The sequence below is a fragment of the Dermochelys coriacea genome, chromosome 11 (genome assembly GCF_009764565.3).
Source record: "Dermochelys coriacea isolate rDerCor1 chromosome 11, rDerCor1.pri.v4, whole genome shotgun sequence".
In the NCBI taxonomy this organism is placed as follows: Eukaryota; Metazoa; Chordata; order Testudines; family Dermochelyidae; genus Dermochelys; species Dermochelys coriacea.
Window position 1 is genome coordinate 23,595,629 of NC_050078.2, and position 19,493 is coordinate 23,615,121.

Sequence of the window (19,493 nt, forward strand, 5' to 3'; positions counted from 1 at the left end):
GGAAATGAAACTCACATGGGTCTTTACAGGTTGGATCATGTTGTTTTTGAAGCATGTATGTGTAGTGCACTTTAACAAATGCTCCAGAATTTGTTTCATCATATGTCAGAATAGCCAATAAAATGGTACCAACTGAAATACCTATTTAAAATGAGTGTTGGAGGTGTAATGGCATACTAAACTGTATTATACTGTTCAGGCACTAGGTGCCACTGTGCATAAAAGACCTTATTTAAATGAGCTTCAGCCATACCAGGAAGAGCAGGGAAAGATCTTATGCTGAACATATCTGGTGTGTAAGCAGGCTCTGTGATTAGTCCGTATCTGGTACACAAGATCATGATGTGGTATCAAGAGTAAACTAAGAACAGAAACAGAAGGAACATAGCAACTAAGATTGGAAACAGAAGGAATATAGCAACTAAGGTTGAAAACAAAAGGAACAGCAACAAAGCTTGCAGACAGAGGGAGTAAAGCAACAAAGGTTGCAGGATCTCATCAACTTGCCACTCTTCAAAGCCCAGAGAACTCCAGCTTTGACAAACCTTCACAATGGACAGACTGGAAACAATATTTTGTAAGATTTCACATTGCAAATAAATTCCACAAAGAAAATGGAGATATACAGGTATCTTCTTTAATATATGCTATGGGGAAGCAAGCAGAGCATACCTTTAAATCCTTTGACTTTCCTGACGACAGACACAAAGATTACTATAAAAGGCTCTTTGATGCATACTTTATACCCCCAGAGAACTGTGGTTTATGAAAGAGCAAGCTGTCACCAGAGAACGAGTGGGAAATGTTGCATATTTCACAAAAGCGCTGCAAGGATTGGCTAAAAACTGACTTGGGGAATACAAAAAGAGAAAATCAGACAGGCTGATTATTGGATTAACAGGCAAAAACCTTTCACAGTAGCTGAGAGATTTAACCATATAGCTATACAGATTGCAAAAACATCAGAATTAGTCAAACAATAGAACAAAAGTGAGGAGCAACTTGAAAAATCTGAAACTAACTGAGAAGTTACAAACTGAAACTTGAGTGTTAAAAGTCATTATCATAAAACCCCAAGGGAAGGAGAGAGAACTCCTAGGCTAAGGGCTTGTCTTCACTATTGCACTAAATTGGCGTTGTTGCTATTAATAAGTGGCATCAATTTAGTGGGTCTGGTGAAGACGCACTAAGTTGATGGGAGAGTGCTCTCCCATCAACTTCAGTACTCCACCTCAACGAGCATCTCCCATTGACATAATGACATAGCACAGTGTAGATGCCACTTTAAGTTGATGTAAGTTACGGAGACTTAAGTTACGTAACGTATGTAACTTAACTAGTGTAACTTAGATCGACTTACATTGATAGTGTAGACAATGCCTAAGAGGGACAAATTCCAGCCTACATGCGCAAGGTGTGAAAAAAGTAACATCCCAAGATAAGATGCATGTCCAGGCTGAGGTACTCGGTATAATGAATGCATGAAATATGGACATTTTGCAGCTGTTTGCCTCACCAAAGCAGGCAGGCAGTTGACTCATATTACAGACAATCAAGAACCATTGTTTCTGGGGTCTATCACTTGTGACGAGATAGAACCTGCCTGGTGACTGAAACTGAATTTTCACAGAAAGACTATTGACTTTAAAATGAACTCAGGAGCTGACATCACAGTCATCTCAGGAGGCACTTACAATCACCTTCAATCCATCCCAGAGCTGAAGTCACCTGACACAGCTCTGACTAGCTCTGCAGGTATTTTGAATTGCATGGACCACTTCACCATAGAAATAACTTAGAAAGACAAAGCTATCCATTCGTAGAATCATAGAATCATAGAATATCAGGGTTGGAAGGGACCTCAGGAGGTCATCTAGTCCAACCCCCTGCTCAAAGTTCATTCAGAGTTCATGTGAACAAAGGATCAAAGACCAACAGCTTCTCAACTGCAGCACAGTAGCCATGATGGGCTTAGTGAGGAAGGTGGAGGAACTCTGTCGAGGATTTGATTATATTGGATTTTTGAAAGGAGATCCAGTACAAATCAACTTCAGAGATGATGCTGAACAATACAGTATACAAACACCTCTATCAAACAGACCTTGGAAGAGACTAGCTGCAAATTTATACCAATTTGGAGGACATCATTACCTCATTGTAATGGACTATTTTTCCAGTCATACAGAAATATCATGTATTTGAAATACCTAACGTGTTGCAGTGTTAGCAAGAAACTGAAGTGCACTTTTTCTGACATCAGTATTCCAGAACAACCAGTGATGGACAATGGACCACAATTCACTGCAGCAGAATTTAAGTAATTCCTAATGAAATATGATTTTGATCATATTACTGGCAGTCCATAAGTGAATGGAGAAGCTGAGATAGCTATATAGACAGCCAAGAAAATCGTAAAGCAGGAAGATCCTTTCATCACTCTTCTGAGTTACAGATCAACACCGACAGCAGCTACTGGATGTAGTCCAGCACAACTCCTGTTGGGAAGACAACTCAGGTTCTTTTCCAAAGTTGGAACAGAAGTTCTATCTCCAAAGTGGCCAAACACAGATAGAGTAGCTAAATTGGATAAAAAGGATAAAAGAGCTTAGGAACACTTTTACAACAGATGCCATTCAGTTAGAGAACTGCCAGGTCTAGAACCTCGTGATCGTGTTCATATATTGGATGGAGAAAAAGGATGGACAACTCCAGCTGCCATAAAGAAAAAGAATTCAGCGCCCAGATCATATGTAAGTGAGACCAACCATGGGGAGTTCAACAGAAACTGTTGACATATATACAGTTTGTTTCTCAGAAAGAACAATCAACAGAGCAGCCTCTACAGATGGCAGATGCAGAACATGAAGAAGAAGACTCAAGGATTCCAAACTGACAGCAGCCAGTCATTTTAACTAATGGCCAGCTAGATGGCCAAGTTGTTACATACAGTTGGTAGTTAATTTGTTTGAGTTTGCCAACTTCCATTAATGGAAGATCTTCACTAGTCACACCTGTAGTCTGAAATTTGAAAAAGTAAAGTACTATAGAAAAAAGAAAAGGAGTACTTGTGGCACCTTAGAGACTAACAAATTTATTAGAGCATAAGCTTTCGTGAGCTACAGCTCACTTCATCGGATGCATTTGGTGGAAAAAGCAGAGGAGAGATTTATATACACACACACAGAGAACATGAAACAATGGGTTTATCATACACACTGTAAGGAGAGTGATCACTTAAGATAAGCCATCACCAGCAGCAGGGGGGGGGGAAGGAGGAAAACCTTTCATGGTGACAAGCAAGGTAGGCTAATTCCAGCAGTTAACAAGAATATCAGAGGAACAGTGGGGGGGGGGAGGGAGAGGTATTTCTCCCTCCCCCCCCCCCCACTGTTCCTCTGATATTCTTGTTAACTGCTGGAATTAGCCTACCTTGCTTGTCACCATGAAAGGTTTTCCTCCTCCCCCCCCCCCGCTGCTGGTGATGGCTTATCTTAAGTGATCACTCTCCTTACAGTGTGTATGATAAACCCATTGTTTCATGTTCTCTGTATGTGTGTATATAAATCTCTCCTCTGCTTTTTCCACCAAATGCATCCGATGAAGTGAGCTGTAGCTCATGAAAGCTTATGCTCTAATAAATTTGTTAGTCTCTAAGGTGCCACAAGTACTCCTTTTCTTTTTGCGAATACAGACTAACACGGCTGCTACTCTGATACTATAGAAAACTGTTTGTTATAATCTTTCTGTTGTATAACTACACTTTTTCATTTGGAAACAACATCTAGGTCTCTTTGCATTTCCAAATATAAAACAAAGCCATTATTACATGGGGATACCACGAGAGCAGTGGTTTGGCAGGAAAAAATATATTTCTAAACAAGATCCCAGCAAGAGTATTTCTAGCCAGTGCTCAATTCTGGATCATATTACCCAAACCCTTGAATTTCTGGGAGTTTTCCCTCTGGTGACTTGCATGTGCTTACCAGCATAATATAAGAAACTCATCAAAATTGGCTTTGCTGTTGTTTTTCCCATGCTATATATAATCTGACATGGAATATAGAAAAAGTGTCTATGACAATAATGTTTCCTACCTCTAGATGTAGTTTTAATACCATAGTTGCTGTTTTAGGTATACAACTACAGAGCTGGAATAAAACATCTTTCTGTGCATAAGGATTATTTACCCCACAAATTGAATTGTAGATCCCCTATCAAACTCTTCTTCAATGTGAACCACATTGGGATCTGTTAAATCATCTTAACAAATTTAGTGTTAGTCAGAGCTAATACTGAAGTGCAAGCAGGCATTATGTGAATTATAATTTATAAGAATTTCAGAATCCTGCAGACTGAGAAATGTGACAGGCATAAAGAAACTGAGTGGTTTTACTTGTGCCATATTTGAAATAGGGAGGCTGCACCCTGGGAGCAAGGAAAGAAAAATTGAACTACTATGGAGAGAATGAACTTAAGCCACATAGCCACAGTCAGAAAACTAAATACAATTCACATTACTGTTCCAAAGTACCCTTAAGATGCAAAACTGGAAGCATCCATTTGTTATTCTTTTTATAGCAAGGCTGAGTGACTTGGAATTTTAGCCTATCCTTGCCAAGGATTGCCTAATTTGAACAAAAAGTTCTAAAATATAAAGTGAACAAAAGACTCAACCATCAATTGAACACTGATCTTTATATTCTATGATGCATTGCCCTAAGAATGCTACCATTAAAAATGTGAAGTCTATTTTTCATAAATGATGGATTATTTTACCAAACTGTGTATTTTCCAATAAAGTTTTGTTTTATTTGTCCTGTGTGATTACTAGTTTGTGGAAGTATGTGTGGGGTCATTTTAGTGCTGTGGGAAAATTGAACACTCTTCTGTTAAAATCAGTAGTGAAATCAGAAGCAAACTATGCTCCGATTATCACAGGCATGTGTTTAAATGTTGCTTTCCTTAATTGGTTATGGTTATATTTACTTAAAATGAACAATTTGGCAAGTTTTGCTCCCTTGACAACAGCACAGCGTAAACCGTTTTATAAGGTTGGCCGTTAAAATCAGATTTGTAATATAAACCACATTATTCCGGATTTTGTACTGTTCCTTAAAAGGACCCTTTATATCATCACTATTTTATACTTGTGCACCTTAGCATTCTGTTTTTATTTATAACTAATGTGAAACTGCTTGCTACAAAACCCAGCATAATCTGTATCATGATTTCCCTCTATAATGTTTTTCTCAGATCCTGCTAGAGAGGACAGCTGCATCTTGGGGGGAGATTTCATGTAGGGGGAGGATTGTACTTCTATAACCATGCTGTCATAGAAGTTATGAAAGGAGAGGGGCCCTGAATGTTCCATAGAAGCCCTGCCACTGGAAGCTGAATCTTCTCTCTTAGAGGAGCACACAGAGGGAACTGTAAACTTGTGGATCTCCTCTTCTCACCTTTCTGGTGAGCAATTCTGTGAGGAGGTGCTCTCTGCAGTCAATGGTCCATGAAAAGGAATGAGATGAAGACTGAGTGGGCCAAGAGACAGATATCATCCCCCTCCAGCCCTGGAGATCTTACTGGAAAAGATTGTACAGCATCTTGCTATATAACCTTTTGTTCAGAGCCCTCCAAGTGACTTAGGGACTGCCAGAGCCAGGGCCAGGGGAACTGGAAAAGCCTCATGAGGGGCAAAAAATGGATATTTCTGGCCTCCCACAGATCTCCTAGGATGTGTGAGGTTGGGGAATCCTCACAGAGATTTTCTCACACAGAATCCCTACTTGCTGCTTTAAACACAGGGTGGAACAATATAACCATGGAGATGTGCTGAATGCTGAAGTAGGGAATATTCTGGGGTCCTGGGGATGCCTCTTGCCATCAGTATTGCCCATTTAGGGGGCTGTGACAGTTCTCTGTGGACACCCCAGCAGACAAGAAGTTATAGCTGACTTGCATCATCATGGGTTGCTCCTGTGGACTCTCAGGAAGTGGGACCTACATCTTGCTGGCATAAGCCATAAGAGAACTTAGCCCAAAGGTTTCTGTTACAGTGCAGTAAATACCTAAATATAATAAAATGTAATAGTTAGAATTGGAACACTTTTTCTTCCATAAATTAATGCATCTTGCATATGTTTCTTACCATTAAGCCGTGTTTTCTACAACTGTATTAACAAAATGGGATGCCTAGTCTGACTTGGCAAGGGGATTCAGACCATCACCAGTGCTGTGATCAACCCACCCCTTCTCATAAAAATAGTATCCCGCTAATAGCACACTTCCAACTGGAACTTTCAGTTGAATAACCATCCATGTGAAACTCTTGGGATTCATGAACATTTCACAAGTAAACTGGTGGCCATCCAAATATTTATGAACAATAAATAATATGACTCCACGAATAATACTGAGTGAACACATCATGTTTTTTCACACATATATTAATCAAACTCTTTGTACTATCCAACCAGATATACTGCTGACCTACTGTGTGATTTCTCAAGGGTGGACATGGCCATTGTTTTCAAAGAAAATTTGCACAAAGTACTACTAGTTTTAAACATGTAGCTTTACTAGAAATGTAGCTTTTCTTTTCTTTTTTCTCCAGTTTTCAGACTGAACTACAGTGCCTCTGATACAAATGACAGAAATCGAGTCAAAAGCAGATTAAAGAAGTTTATCAACCGAAGACCCTCACTGAAAACATTGCAAGAAAAGGGACTTATTAAAGGTGTGTTTTCTCTTATCTATTTTTCTGAGTAAAAACTGAAAGTTCATTAATGAGTGTTCTATTTCACAATATTTTGGTTCCTGTCACCAATTAAATGCATAGGACTATTTGGATTTTGCAGGCATTTCTTGCTAGATATTTTTTCTGCTGTGTATCAGAGAACTCATTCAGTTTGTAAGAATTTAGCTTTTCTGACTAAAACAACATGTAGCTAAATGTATCTCTGTATTGCTTGGCTTCTTCAGTTGCTATTTCGGTGTGCATATTCTAGACATCTTCACACTTCACACAGTTTTACACCATCTACATTGTAAAGAAGCATGCTATACACCTTCATTGTCTAACCCATATATCTAGTTCTTTGTAAGATAAAATTTTATAGATAGATAGATAGATAGATAGATAGATAGATAGATAGATAGATAGATAGATAGATAGATAGATAGATAGATAGATAGATAGATAGAATGTGTGTGTGTGTATTAGAAGTTCTAGTTTTTAGAGAGAGAGAGAGAGAGAGAGAGAGAGAGAGAGAGAGAGAGAGAAACATTGTTACCTTTTGTTAGCTGATCTCAGGAATGCTGTTTTCCGAAGTGTAGGTACTGTTATCTTGTAACTGCTAGTATTCTGACCACCAGTAGTCAAGCAAGACCATATATTCAAATATCTTCTGGAATTGTGCTTGAAAAATTTGCACAATCACCAATTAGTATGTGCAAAAACTACAACTGTATAGGCAGACTGGCTAGATATGTGTTCTTTGCCACAATGCCTTGGCACCCCTTGGGTTCCAGCATTTCTGAGCCAGCAGCAGTCAGTTATCAGTCAGGTACCAGTCAACGGCTTTAGGGGTTAAACCTACAACCATTGCCCAAGATCAAGGTGGTGGCAGAAAGCTGCTTTCACCCAGCCCTCCACAGTGCTCAGAGCAATGTGAGGGATCACCTCAGGATCTGACCCTTACTCTCTAAAATATTATGGGACAGATTTTCACAGTTAGGCACACACAAACATGTGCACATAAATTCTTGATTAGTTTGGGAGAGATTTTTAAAAGTGCCTAAAGGATTGACGAGCACAACTTTCACTGAAAGTCAATGAAACTTGTGATTCTAGATCCCTTAGACACTTTTGAAAATCTTCCCCCACATATACATCAGGTATTTGCAAACATAAATTAGTCACATGCACATTTATGTGTGCAGATGTGTGTCTAACTTTCAGAACCTGTCCCTAATTAACTAGTGTACCTCAGTATAATATGTAAGGGGTTTGGATGCCACTTTACCGCACAATTTGGGTTGAGGGTGGGATCAGAGTCCATCATTTTAGTTTGTTTCAGTTATTACAGTATCAGAGCAGAAGCTTGTGTTGTAATTTATAGTCTTTTAATTTTTGTATTTAAGGGTGGTTTTTTGCAGTTTAATAAAGTGTAGCTGATGAATCTCCTGTGGTGTCACACAGGGATCAGATGTGATCCCTACTAACAAATCCAGATTCATTAGGATAACTCAAATCCATCCTCTAATGTAACTCTGTAGGAAAACCAGATGCATTTGTTTTCAGATATGGTTGCATTAGAGTCCTGATTCACTAACATAGCCTGGTTCTAATTGGGATGTTCTTATATGGAAAACCCAGATGCATTATGTTCTGCCATAGAGAGTCAGGATCTGCATTCCCTAGCAGAGTTTTAATAATAAACTAACGTAACTGTACAGAAAACATGTTAGTTTTTTTCCAAGAAGATTCATTAGGATTAGGTTCTGGCCATGCAAATGAGTCAGGATTCATTAGCAGGGCTTAATTCCAATCTACAATAAGTCTATGTGAAATGCTCATTTGATAAGGTTCCTTCATTGTCTTCAGTGGAGTTTATCCCTTAATCTGTTATAATGTTATGAAAATGCAGTTGCAGTGCTTACACATAGACCACTTTTAAGTGTTAATTTTTAGGCTTATATTACAATATTTTAAATAGCAAATTGCAACTATCCAGATTAAAAATAAAGGGTTTACAAATTTATGTTTTAAAATGTATCTATTTTTTTCCCTAAAGGTGAATTAAATAGCTTCAGAAACATCGCAAAACTGTTTATTTCCCCTATTCTGGGGCTGGGTGGGGGAATGTTGACCAATTTTTACAAGAAATTCCTCCAACTCTGAGAACATACACACTAACTTTAATCCCAGACGGGAATACTTCTGTCAGAATTATAAATCCCTTAAAATAATTAATACTTTCAATAAAAGTACATCTGTAGCCTTGCAGGACATCACAGTGCCAAACTTATAACAAAAGCTGTTCTATGGGCTAGTGAAGAATTGATACAAATATCTGTGAAGCATGTGGTGATAATTACACCAAAGCAGTGGCACCGTAGGTGCTATGAAAACCTTCACTTTTCATCAAGAGCCATTCATATTTGCCAGGGGCACTAGAAAACTCTCAAATCTGTATTGATTTTTTACTTTGTATGTCACACTGGAACTAAAACTCCAATAAATTTAACACGTAAATTATAGGCAATAGTGAATACATTTTAAGGTGGAAAGTTCACTTAAATGCAGTCCTCTTCTCTGTTTGTCACTGATGTGTGCACTCTTGGTCAGAGTACTCAACACATTTCTCAACAGTAGCCTAACTTGGGATATATATGCTTCAAAATTAAATTGTACTTTTTTCTCTTGGGGTACTTTGATCCATCAGTATAGAAATTAGAAAATCTGGAGATTGTAATTGTCACTTAACCCTTAACAAAACTTCATTTTAAAGAAACATGACTACTGCATGAAGGAGAGTGACAGATTCACATGGAAATGTGATTACTTACTTTCAATGTCATCTAATTATTTGGGCACTAAGGGCCAGATTTTGAAATATATTTAGGTAGATGAAGATGCAGATGGGCATTTAATGGGATTTTCAAAAGCACATAGGCGACTGACTCAATGGAATATAGGCATCTAGATATTTTTGAAAACCCCTCTCGGCCTCTATCTGTATCTTTAGGCACCTAATAACTTTTGAAAAATTGGGCCTACATATCTTTCTGTGTAGAAGTATATAATTTCTTATGGAAACCTTAAACAATTAATGCCATTAAAATGATATGGACCCCGGTCCTATATACATGAATTACATTCCTTATGTGAATCGTTAGTGTGTGTAAGACTAGACCATAATGATTTCATTATGCTGGAAGGTTGCAATATAATGCTACTTTATTTCTTGGCATTCAGAATGATAACACATAAGAACCCAAAACATAGAGAAAGAAAGCAAGGTGCTCCTTAAGGCAGAGAGGCACAACCCACCACACCTTGCATTAGGCTTGCTCTTTGCAGATTGACTGCACAAGACCCAAATCACACACTTCCCTACAGAGCCTGCAAGCAGGACCAGGAATCCCCTCACACTTAAGTGATGGCTTGTAATTTCAACACAGCTTCCACTACAAGACACCCTGCCCGCCACATACACTTAATATATAGAAACTGCCTTTTTCAATGCCCCCCCAAACCCAATAATTGTAAAATTGCTGTTTTGATACTCATTTCAGTCTCTCTGCCTCTCTTTATCCCTATCTTACCCTCAACATTTAAGAGGGTGTAGAGAGGATACATTTCTCAACTTAGGCTTTGATAAAAATTGTTAGCAAGCCAACTGTCCAAATTAAGTTGTAGCAGAGATAGATCAGCATTTATTTGCCTTTGGAAAGCACTGCATTGCATCTCATTAAAAGCTTTGTCTTCCCAAAACCCTGTGGGGATGCTACTACCAGGCCACCTACTCTTTTTTCCAGAATTAGAACAGTGATGTTCCATTTTTCCAATGGCACTAATATTTTTTTCCAGTGGTGCACCTGTGCTTGTATTTTAATAAAAACATCAAAGAAATAGACGCTCTAAGAGTTCTGTGAGGACTTGGCCATATTGCATACATATACACCAGAAATAATTAAGCAGTAACATTCTGAATGCAGCTGTGACTTCTGTGATCTTGTTTTAAATGTTCATTTTACAGCAGTATTGTCTCTCATTTTCTAGGTTTCTGCAGCTTAGAGTAAATAGCTCAGACTTGGGCTGCACAAGCTGCATGTGAAGAGTACGTCTGTCAGGCTCCTGGCACTGAGCTTGCAAACTTGAAGGGGCTTATTCACCATAATGAGCAATTAATAGCAGCTGTAGTTATCATTTTATATCTTACAATTTTGTTGGTGTCCATGCCATCCCCTTTTGATGACTCATTTTATATCAGCATAGAATGCTGTCACAGATACCACCATCTTGAATAGAAAGTTTAATGCATAGATATCAAGGATGTGTAATGCAAACCATATTGCCAAACATATTATGAATATATTGCTCTTCTTTAAAATGCTTGTTGGTTTTTCATTCTATGGTATTGACTAACTGTCTGTGTTTGATGCATGGTTTACCAGCCTGATGTAGACTTATGGTTAGAGCTTAACTTGTTAGTTCTGCTTTTGCAGCCAATTCAGAATAACTACAGATGCCCAAAATATTAAAATTGAATGCTCAAATGGACTCAGTGTGGGAGTTTCATTGGTTTTAAATTGATAACAGCTGAAAGAGTGAATGATTAAAGCTATATACGGGCATAGTATGCAGCTCCTTTGTTCAAGTTCTTGTGAACAGAGTCCACTCTATGAGAATTTCCTTTGTTACAATAAAAGATACTTCTGAATAATCATTAGTTAAAATTTTTAAATAAAGAAGAAGAGAATTTTTAGGAGCTTATAGAGGGAATAATTCCTGAGAAGCTGGAATAAATTTAGAGAAGATGAAGTGGGTTTCTATTCAGAGGGGAGCATTTAAATTTAAGTAGCATTCCATAAGGTGGTAATTGTGTCTATTGCCCAGGCATTTGAATTAAATAAGCTGGATAGGAAACATAAACTGTTATAACAAGAGGTTAGAAGTGTTGTGTACATCTTTTTTTTTCCAAGTCATAAAAAGTGGAGTTCTGAAGTGCCCTAATACAGATAAATCAAACAAAAACCTCTTTTGCTTCCTTTATCTATTGGGAACAGTTATTGTTTTCATTATATGAACATATGTTCTGGTTACTTTCTTCTCTTACAGTGATTTAAAATATTTATAGATATTAAAGAAGAACATTTTTAAGAACAATAATTTATTTTTTCAATAAGTGAGTTAAAAAAAGAAAAGAAATATCAAATTATTGCCTACAAAAATTAACTCTTAGCAGTTGTATAAAGTGTTTTCAAAACATTGTACAAGCATAAAAATATTGCACAAGCATGTGAGTTATAAGAATCTACATATTGTGATGTAAGTATTAGCATCTCCATTTTATAGACAAGGAAATGGAAACTCAGAGAAATTAAGTGACTTGGATCTAAGTCATACAGTGTCATGGGAAGAACTTGGTTTTGAACTCAGGAGTTCTTGGCCTCCAGCTGCATATTCAGTCACTAAATAATCTTGCATTGCTAAAATAATACTTTTTAGAAGGAAGTAGATTGGTTTAAATGTTTACTGTAGCCTTTTTCACTGCTTAGTAACTATAACAGTGGTGTGACAACTAGCCTCATGTTGCCCTTTTGCCTCTATGGTCCTTCAGTTGAAGACAATAATAATACTTAGCACCTGTTATCTAAGAAGGATGACAAAGTGTGTTTCAAAACATTAACTATAAGATAAGTAAATAAAGCTATATCCATTTTTACAGGTAGATAAACGGAGGTTAAGCAGTTTGCAGATTCAAGAATAAAATCCAAAGGTGAAATCCTAACCTCACTGAAATCTATGGGAGTTCTGACATTGACGTCAGTGGAGCCAGGATTTCACCTCTGGAATTCCAACTTCTCTGTTCCTTGCTCGAACCACCATTCACTAAACCAATGTGGGTTTGTTTGTTTTTTCAAAGTATAACACTTATTGGAAATTGTGAAAGTAACTTGAGATCCCTGGATGCCAGACATGATGTACTTATAGTAGTTACAGTAACTTGCTGAACCATAAAGAATTAATTGTTCCTCAGTCGTTGATACATTGGCTATCTATAGACAATGCAGTCCATTGCCCCTGTCATTTCTGATCTATCATTTTACAAACACCCTTGCCCCTCAAATGAGATACAGTTTTACATCTTTTTAATATAATTAGCATCAGAGAACATTCCATGTCATGTGAAGAATTTGACAGGTCTTCACTGAAATTTTAAAAAACAATTAAGATGTCAAAGGAGGAAGTACTAGTACATTTTAATCATAATCTCTGTATACATAATTACCACTGGAGGAAACGATAAACTTTTCATGAAGAAAACTTAACCTGTCCATTCTTTGTCACAAACATAACCCCAAAACATATAACAGATCACTCACTAATATGTAATTGCCACACATGCACACGACCTTTTAGAGTGTATTTCTGTGACCCCATCCGTGCATTCCTTCTGTACCCAGAAGTTTGACTAACTCAGTGGACTTTTGGGTTGTAAAAAACTGCATAATATATATCAGTCTGCAGAATACATATATTTGGATAAGTTGAAATGGACCTTCCTTTATATATTGACTCAGAAAACTCAGAACTCCTTTCCCTGTATCATATGGCAAGCAGATTCAGCAGGCTGCAATAACTTGGAGAAACAGGTGGTCACTGCCTATTTCTTATTTCTAGTTCTATTCCTTTGGGGTTAAAATATTGCACATCATTGCTCCAAAGTCCCTACTTAAAATGCACATTTTGAAAATCTAGTTCTTAGTAACTATGGCTTCAGACTCCTGGAGTTAGGCACCTAAATACCTTTGAGGATCTGGTTCTGTGTATCTGAGATAGTTTATATGTAGGCTTGGAAGGATTATATTTTTATCAGCAATGTCACCGTACACACACAAATGGATGAAAAAATATTTCCATCAATAATAATAGACATTTACTGATAGACAAAGTAAGAGAAAAGCTGCTTGAGAACTTATCACAGTCAAAATCCAGTGATGTAGACTTTTGAATTGGCTTGTTACAAGTGGACTAGCGAATAAATAGTAAAATCAAGTATGGTTATTTACTTCATATATTTTGACATGTGATGTTGATTTTTATGTTTTAATGGTTTATACAGCTTGAACTTTTTGACTCTGTGTCTACTGTCATTACATAATTGTCTAACACTCCCATAATTTCCTGCAACTGTCAAAACTTACATCAATAAAAATATTTTAAAAATAGAAATAAACATATATTATCTGTCAAAATTATTAAAAAATGAAAATAAATTCTACCTATCCTATTTATATAACTCCCACTACATTTTCCAAACACACAATTCAGTCTTAAACTGTTCGGAGAATAAACACACAGACACACACACAGAAAAAATTATAATGATGTTTATTAATAATTATCTAGTGCAGAAATGTGCTTTATAAAAAAAATGAGGCCTACACTTCAAATAGTTTACAATCTAAATCTAAAAATTGCTCAGATGTTCCCATTTTACATGAGAAGGTCTGTTTTGTTTTGTTTTTAATTTAAGTACTTCTATTTTAAAAATTTGAAATTAGTAGCACCTTAAATGTTAGAATTAAGTTAAAAAATATATACATAATAACATGTGTACATCACCAGGACCTGTCTGTTTGCCAAGGATTTTGAAAAGCCCTGACCCAGGGAGAGGGGAGGCTTTCTGGCTATTTGAAGACATGGCAGAGTGGAATTCTTGGCAGAAGTTTTGGTTCTGAATCTTCGGTGCTAGGAACCATTTTCCGGCCCGGGCCTGCACTCTCACTATGTCTTGCCTTGCTTCCCTGCTCCCCTTTCCCAACTTGTTCCTCAAGCTGACGACCATAAACAGAGAAAAGGCAATTTATATTGCAAGGGGAGAGTAACAACAAGGAGGCAAGAGCTGGTGACCCTATTAGGCAAACAGAGATACTGGAACTAGGGGCACTAGACGTGCTACTGCACCTCCTGACTTGAAGTGTTTTCTGTGATATACAGGGTTCATAGCTTGATTCAATGGCTCTCAGCACTCCCACTATAAAAATTATTCCAGCACCCCTGAAGACAAATGATGAACATGAAGCTTTTGGCCTGCTGTGAAGAAGGGCAGGACAAGTTGTGGACTACTTTATGGGAGGGGTGCAACTGAATTTTGGGTGAGGGTGGATATAGTTTTGGGGGAGGGAGACAATGCTCCTGTTCTGTAGGAGTGGGAGGAGCTGAGGTACCATAGATTAGTTTCTGAGGAGCAGCCGTGTTAGTCTGTATTTGCAAAAAGAAAAGGAGTACTTGTGGCATCTTAGACACTAACAAATGCATTTGACAGTTTTCAGAGTAGCAGCCGTGTTAGTCTGTATCCGCAAATAAATTTATTTGAGCATAAGCTTTCATGAGCTACAGCTCACTTCATCAGATGCATTCAGTGGAAAATACAGTGGGGAGAGTTATATACACAGAGAACATGAAACAATGGGTGTTACCATACAAACTGTAACAAGAGTGATCAGGTAAGGTGCGCAATTACCAGCAGGAGAGCGGGGATGGGGGGAAACCTTCCAGGGAAGCCTAAGTTAATTGTATCCAGTTTGCAAATTAATTCGAATTCAGCAGTCTCTCGTTGGAGTCTGATTTTGAAGGTTTTTTGTTGAAAAATTGCCACTTGTGTATATAAATCTCCCCACTGTATTTTCCACTGAATGCATCCGATGTAGTGAGCTGTGGCTCACAAAAGCTTATGCTCAAATAAATGTGTTAGTCTCTAAGGTGCCACAAGTCCTCCTTTTCTTTTTATAGATTGTTTGTCTTTGGTACTGCTGTGCAGAAAGTAAAGGATGACTATACTCATCCTTGGAGTTCTGGGAGTTACTATGGTGTGTTATATGTGCTCTCCTAAATTTCTAATAGTACTAAAAAATCTCAAGTACAGAAGTTTTATCAAAGCCCTTTGTACTAATTTTCAAAGTGTAGTACATTGTTGAAAAGGTATATGGAGACTGTCTCTTTGGGTAAATAATGATAATGCAGTCAGATTATTTGAGCATTAAACTGCTCTTATTGAGTGATTTTCCTTATCTGTTTGATTCATTTTGATTCTAGATTACAAAATTCCCATTACTGAGTGCTCTTTTCATACTTTGTCAGAAAATATAGAGTGGAGATGAGGAAGATAAAGCTAATTTGTAATCTGAGATATTTAACCTGGTTATGCTGTGTTTCGAGATGAACATCCTATGACGGTCAAAGTTTAAAAGCTAAAAAACTAAAAAGCGGCATTACCTACTTAAACTCTAATTCAGTATGTAAACAACGTGATTTACAAGTTCAGTCACTGAAGCCTATTTGCTATTCTCATCAAAAGTACATCATTTTTAAATAGAAAAGTACAGAATATGGATTTTTGCCAACTGCCTTCTACACAAAAAAGAATACTAAGAGGAACAGAGCTGCAATTAGAAAAAGAGGACTTGTGGCACCTTAGAGACTTACAAATTTATTAGAGCATAAGCTTTTGTGAGCTACAGCTCACTTCATCCGATGAAGTGAGCTGTAGCTCACGAAAGCTTATGCTCTAATAAATTTGTTAGTCTCTAAGGTGCCACAAGTACTCCTTTTCTTTTTGCGAATACAGACTAACACGGCTGCTACTCTGAGAGCTGCAATTGACACTGAAGGTCAAAGCCATAACTACTAACAGTGTATTCCTAAATCCAGATACACTAGACAAGATAAATTATCAAAATAGTTTCTTTACAAGGACAACAAATAAAAAAGGCAAATGTAAGAAGAAAATATAACTTTGTTTAGTGTACAGTTGCTGCCCTTAAACATTTCCCAAAGTTGCTGTTATAATTACTTAACGTTACCATTGTGGTTCTTAAACTTTCCTGAACTTCACATAGGACATAATTAGAGTGAACTGTAAATGCTGAAGCATTTGGTTATCTCAGGCAACTGAAAAGTTTTTCAGAGCAACCACTTATATCCCAATTTATGGAATTTACTGTTGCAGGAAATGATGCAATCAAATACTGTGGCTGGACTTTTTAAAAGGCTGGATAATTTTATGACCAATAATTACAGTAGAGATGGGAATAGGCATTGATTCTACAAGCTAGTATGTGCAATCGAACCCATGCACCAACATGGAGCTCCATTATAAGCAATGGGGCTCCATGTGGGTGGAGGGGTCTATTCGTATGTGAGCTTTCAGGATCAAGGACAGCATGATTTACTTTGGGATGTTTCAAATTTGAACCAGACAGAGATCTGGATTTCAGAAATGGCTCTTATCATAATGCTTTACTGAACCAAAATTCCACACCTTAACCTTTGAATGTTCAAAATACAAATCACAATTTTGTGGCTTGATTCTCTCTAATTTTCAGCAAATTATGTTTATAAGAGCAATTGTATCCCAACTGGGGCATAAAATAAAAACCTGCAGGAGTCAGGAAGGCTTTGGTACTTCTTTTATCTGTCTAACAAACACACAGGAGTAGTTGGTTAATGCACAAGCCTTTAAAGAAGCAAAAAGCCCATTATTATCATTTATTTATTAGTTATTGTTTATCATGTTTTAATATATTTATCTTCTTTACTCTGTTTAGATCAAGTTTTTGGCTCCCATTTGCACTTAGTGTGTGAGCACGAAAATTCCACAGTCCCCCTATTTGTAAAACGGTGTATAGAAGCTGTTGAAAAAAGAGGTGGGTAACTTAATATTCAACACAATTTTTCATTCCTGCAGCCATATTTACAACTGATGCTTTAACTTAACAACTCCACTTGTCTTGACAGAGAAGCCATGCAGTTCAAATTATACTTTAGTGATTCACTCAACTATTACAGATTCTTTCTTTCTTTTTAATTTTTTACAGTAGAGATATTAATAAAACAAATTAATGCTAATTAATGTCTCTATATTGTCCATTTGACATATTGTTGATTCAATTGCAAACTTTTTGTGTGGAAGCCAATGCTAAAACACTCATAAAATGCCAATAATTACAGTGCTAGAACCCTCATAACATTCATACTAAGATCCCTTGTGGTTGTTATGCCATTATATTTTTTGGTAAGTCCCCAATGTTACCTAACCAAAACAAATGCCATTCTAATTTGTAAGTAATTTTAGAGTCTCTCTTACATTTTTTTCCTCTTCTGCATTTTGGTGCCTGTTTTTATTGATATTATTCAAAGCTATAGTACTGTCCCAGGGTTAGGATTCACTTTCATTTGTATTTTAAGAGTTTTTGTTTAATCATAAATAATCACAGCAAAATAAAATGTAATTAAGACATTTGATCTTTCTTCTTCTCTCATTGAAGGCCATTTTCATTGGAAGTATATACAGAATCCTAAAAATGTATTGTATAAAAATGTGAGGCTTAATCACCATTTCTTACAAGTTTACATTTTGTTCCAGGGGTCATGGGAAAAGTATATCTTGCAAAAGATAGTTTTCAAAATAAAGATGGAACAACCCAGTGCTGTTGTTGTCTAGAATCTGAAAAAAAGAGAACCAGTGGAAAATAAAAAGATCTTTAGACAGTTAACCACAAAGGAGAAAGCAATTTTAATTTAATGATTGTTAGCTGGATTTATGTGAAGGGTGCAATGAACTTGGCCTAGAGATTCAAACTCCTGGAAATTCATGACTTAATTAAGTAGAAAGGACAGTACTGGAAATAGTGTTATTCCCGGAGTGGTAGGTAGACAGGAAGTGACAGAATAACAGAACGGAGGTATTGTACAGGGAGAAATAGTTGCAGTGTTTTTGGAAAGAAAGGAGCACAACCATCTGATAGGGGATAGGACAGGGAGAGAAATACAGAGGGGGGGAATGAGAAAGTTTTACAGCGGGGGAAGGAGGAGGAGGAGTAGTGAAAAAGAGAAGCAGATTGCAAAAGGAAAGAAAATCAATTTTATTTTTCAAAATTTGCATTATGAAAACCCCAAACCTTGTACAACTTGCCTAGTTCCATGTTTCAGTCTCAGCTCAGGCTCAGGCTCATCGAAAGGTGCACCTTGTGTTTGCAGATGTTTTGAGTAGCTTGGGAGTAACCCAGGAGGACAGAGGCAAAGGTGCCTTTACACACCTTTGCGCCTCCCCAAATCCAGGCTACGGGGGTGGTGGTGTGGGCTCCCAGTACAAGGCTCCCAGGCATCTGTAACTTATGGCATCCTTACCTAGGCTGACTATGGGCTGTTCTTCAGCCTAAAATCCAGAGTGCAGAGCGCTCCAGCTCTGAACCCTACAACACTGACCATCACTCCCTTACCTCTAAACCTTGATGGAAGAGTGACATAGGGATGCTTATACTGGCTCCATATTTCTGCACTTGAGGAGTTTCCCTAGGACCATAGCAGCCCCTTTACAGCCCCTTTTCATGCCAGAGTGATGTAAAGGGGGCTGCAGCTGGGGCCAGAATCCTACCCAAAGATTTATACCATTAGTCATGATACTGGCTCTTGATGAATAAATAATAATTAAAATAGATGTATTTTACATATGCCTACAGGTGTCTGTCCTGCATTTTCTTTGCCAGACCCCATTCTTGTGCAAACAAAATAAAAAGCGTTAAAAGTTAAAAAGAAAAAAGAAAGCTGGTATAAATCATTTGTGTGTTTCAGATTCTCGCTATCCTAGTGTCCTTTGCTAATGCTAAATTATAACAGAAAAATCCAAAGTATGTAAGATATCGGTATGGATATCAAATGAATTCATAAGGATTAATAGGAAAATGTGTTCACTGTTTCTACA

The 19,493-nt window shown here is 37.3% G+C and overlaps 1 protein-coding gene across 3 annotated transcripts in view; it reads left to right on the plus strand.

Moving 5' to 3' along the window:
- Positions 1–19,493, plus strand: part of ARHGAP15 (Rho GTPase activating protein 15) — a 450,542-nt gene that overhangs the window by 259,210 nt on the left and 171,839 nt on the right. For all 3 annotated transcript variants that reach the window (XM_038422842.2, XM_043505082.1, XM_043505081.1), the window contains 2 exons: positions 6,611–6,733; positions 17,338–17,436. In XM_038422842.2, the coding sequence (XP_038278770.1) occupies positions 6,611–6,733; positions 17,338–17,436 (222 nt within the window). The remainder of the gene's footprint in view (positions 1–6,610; positions 6,734–17,337; positions 17,437–19,493) is intronic.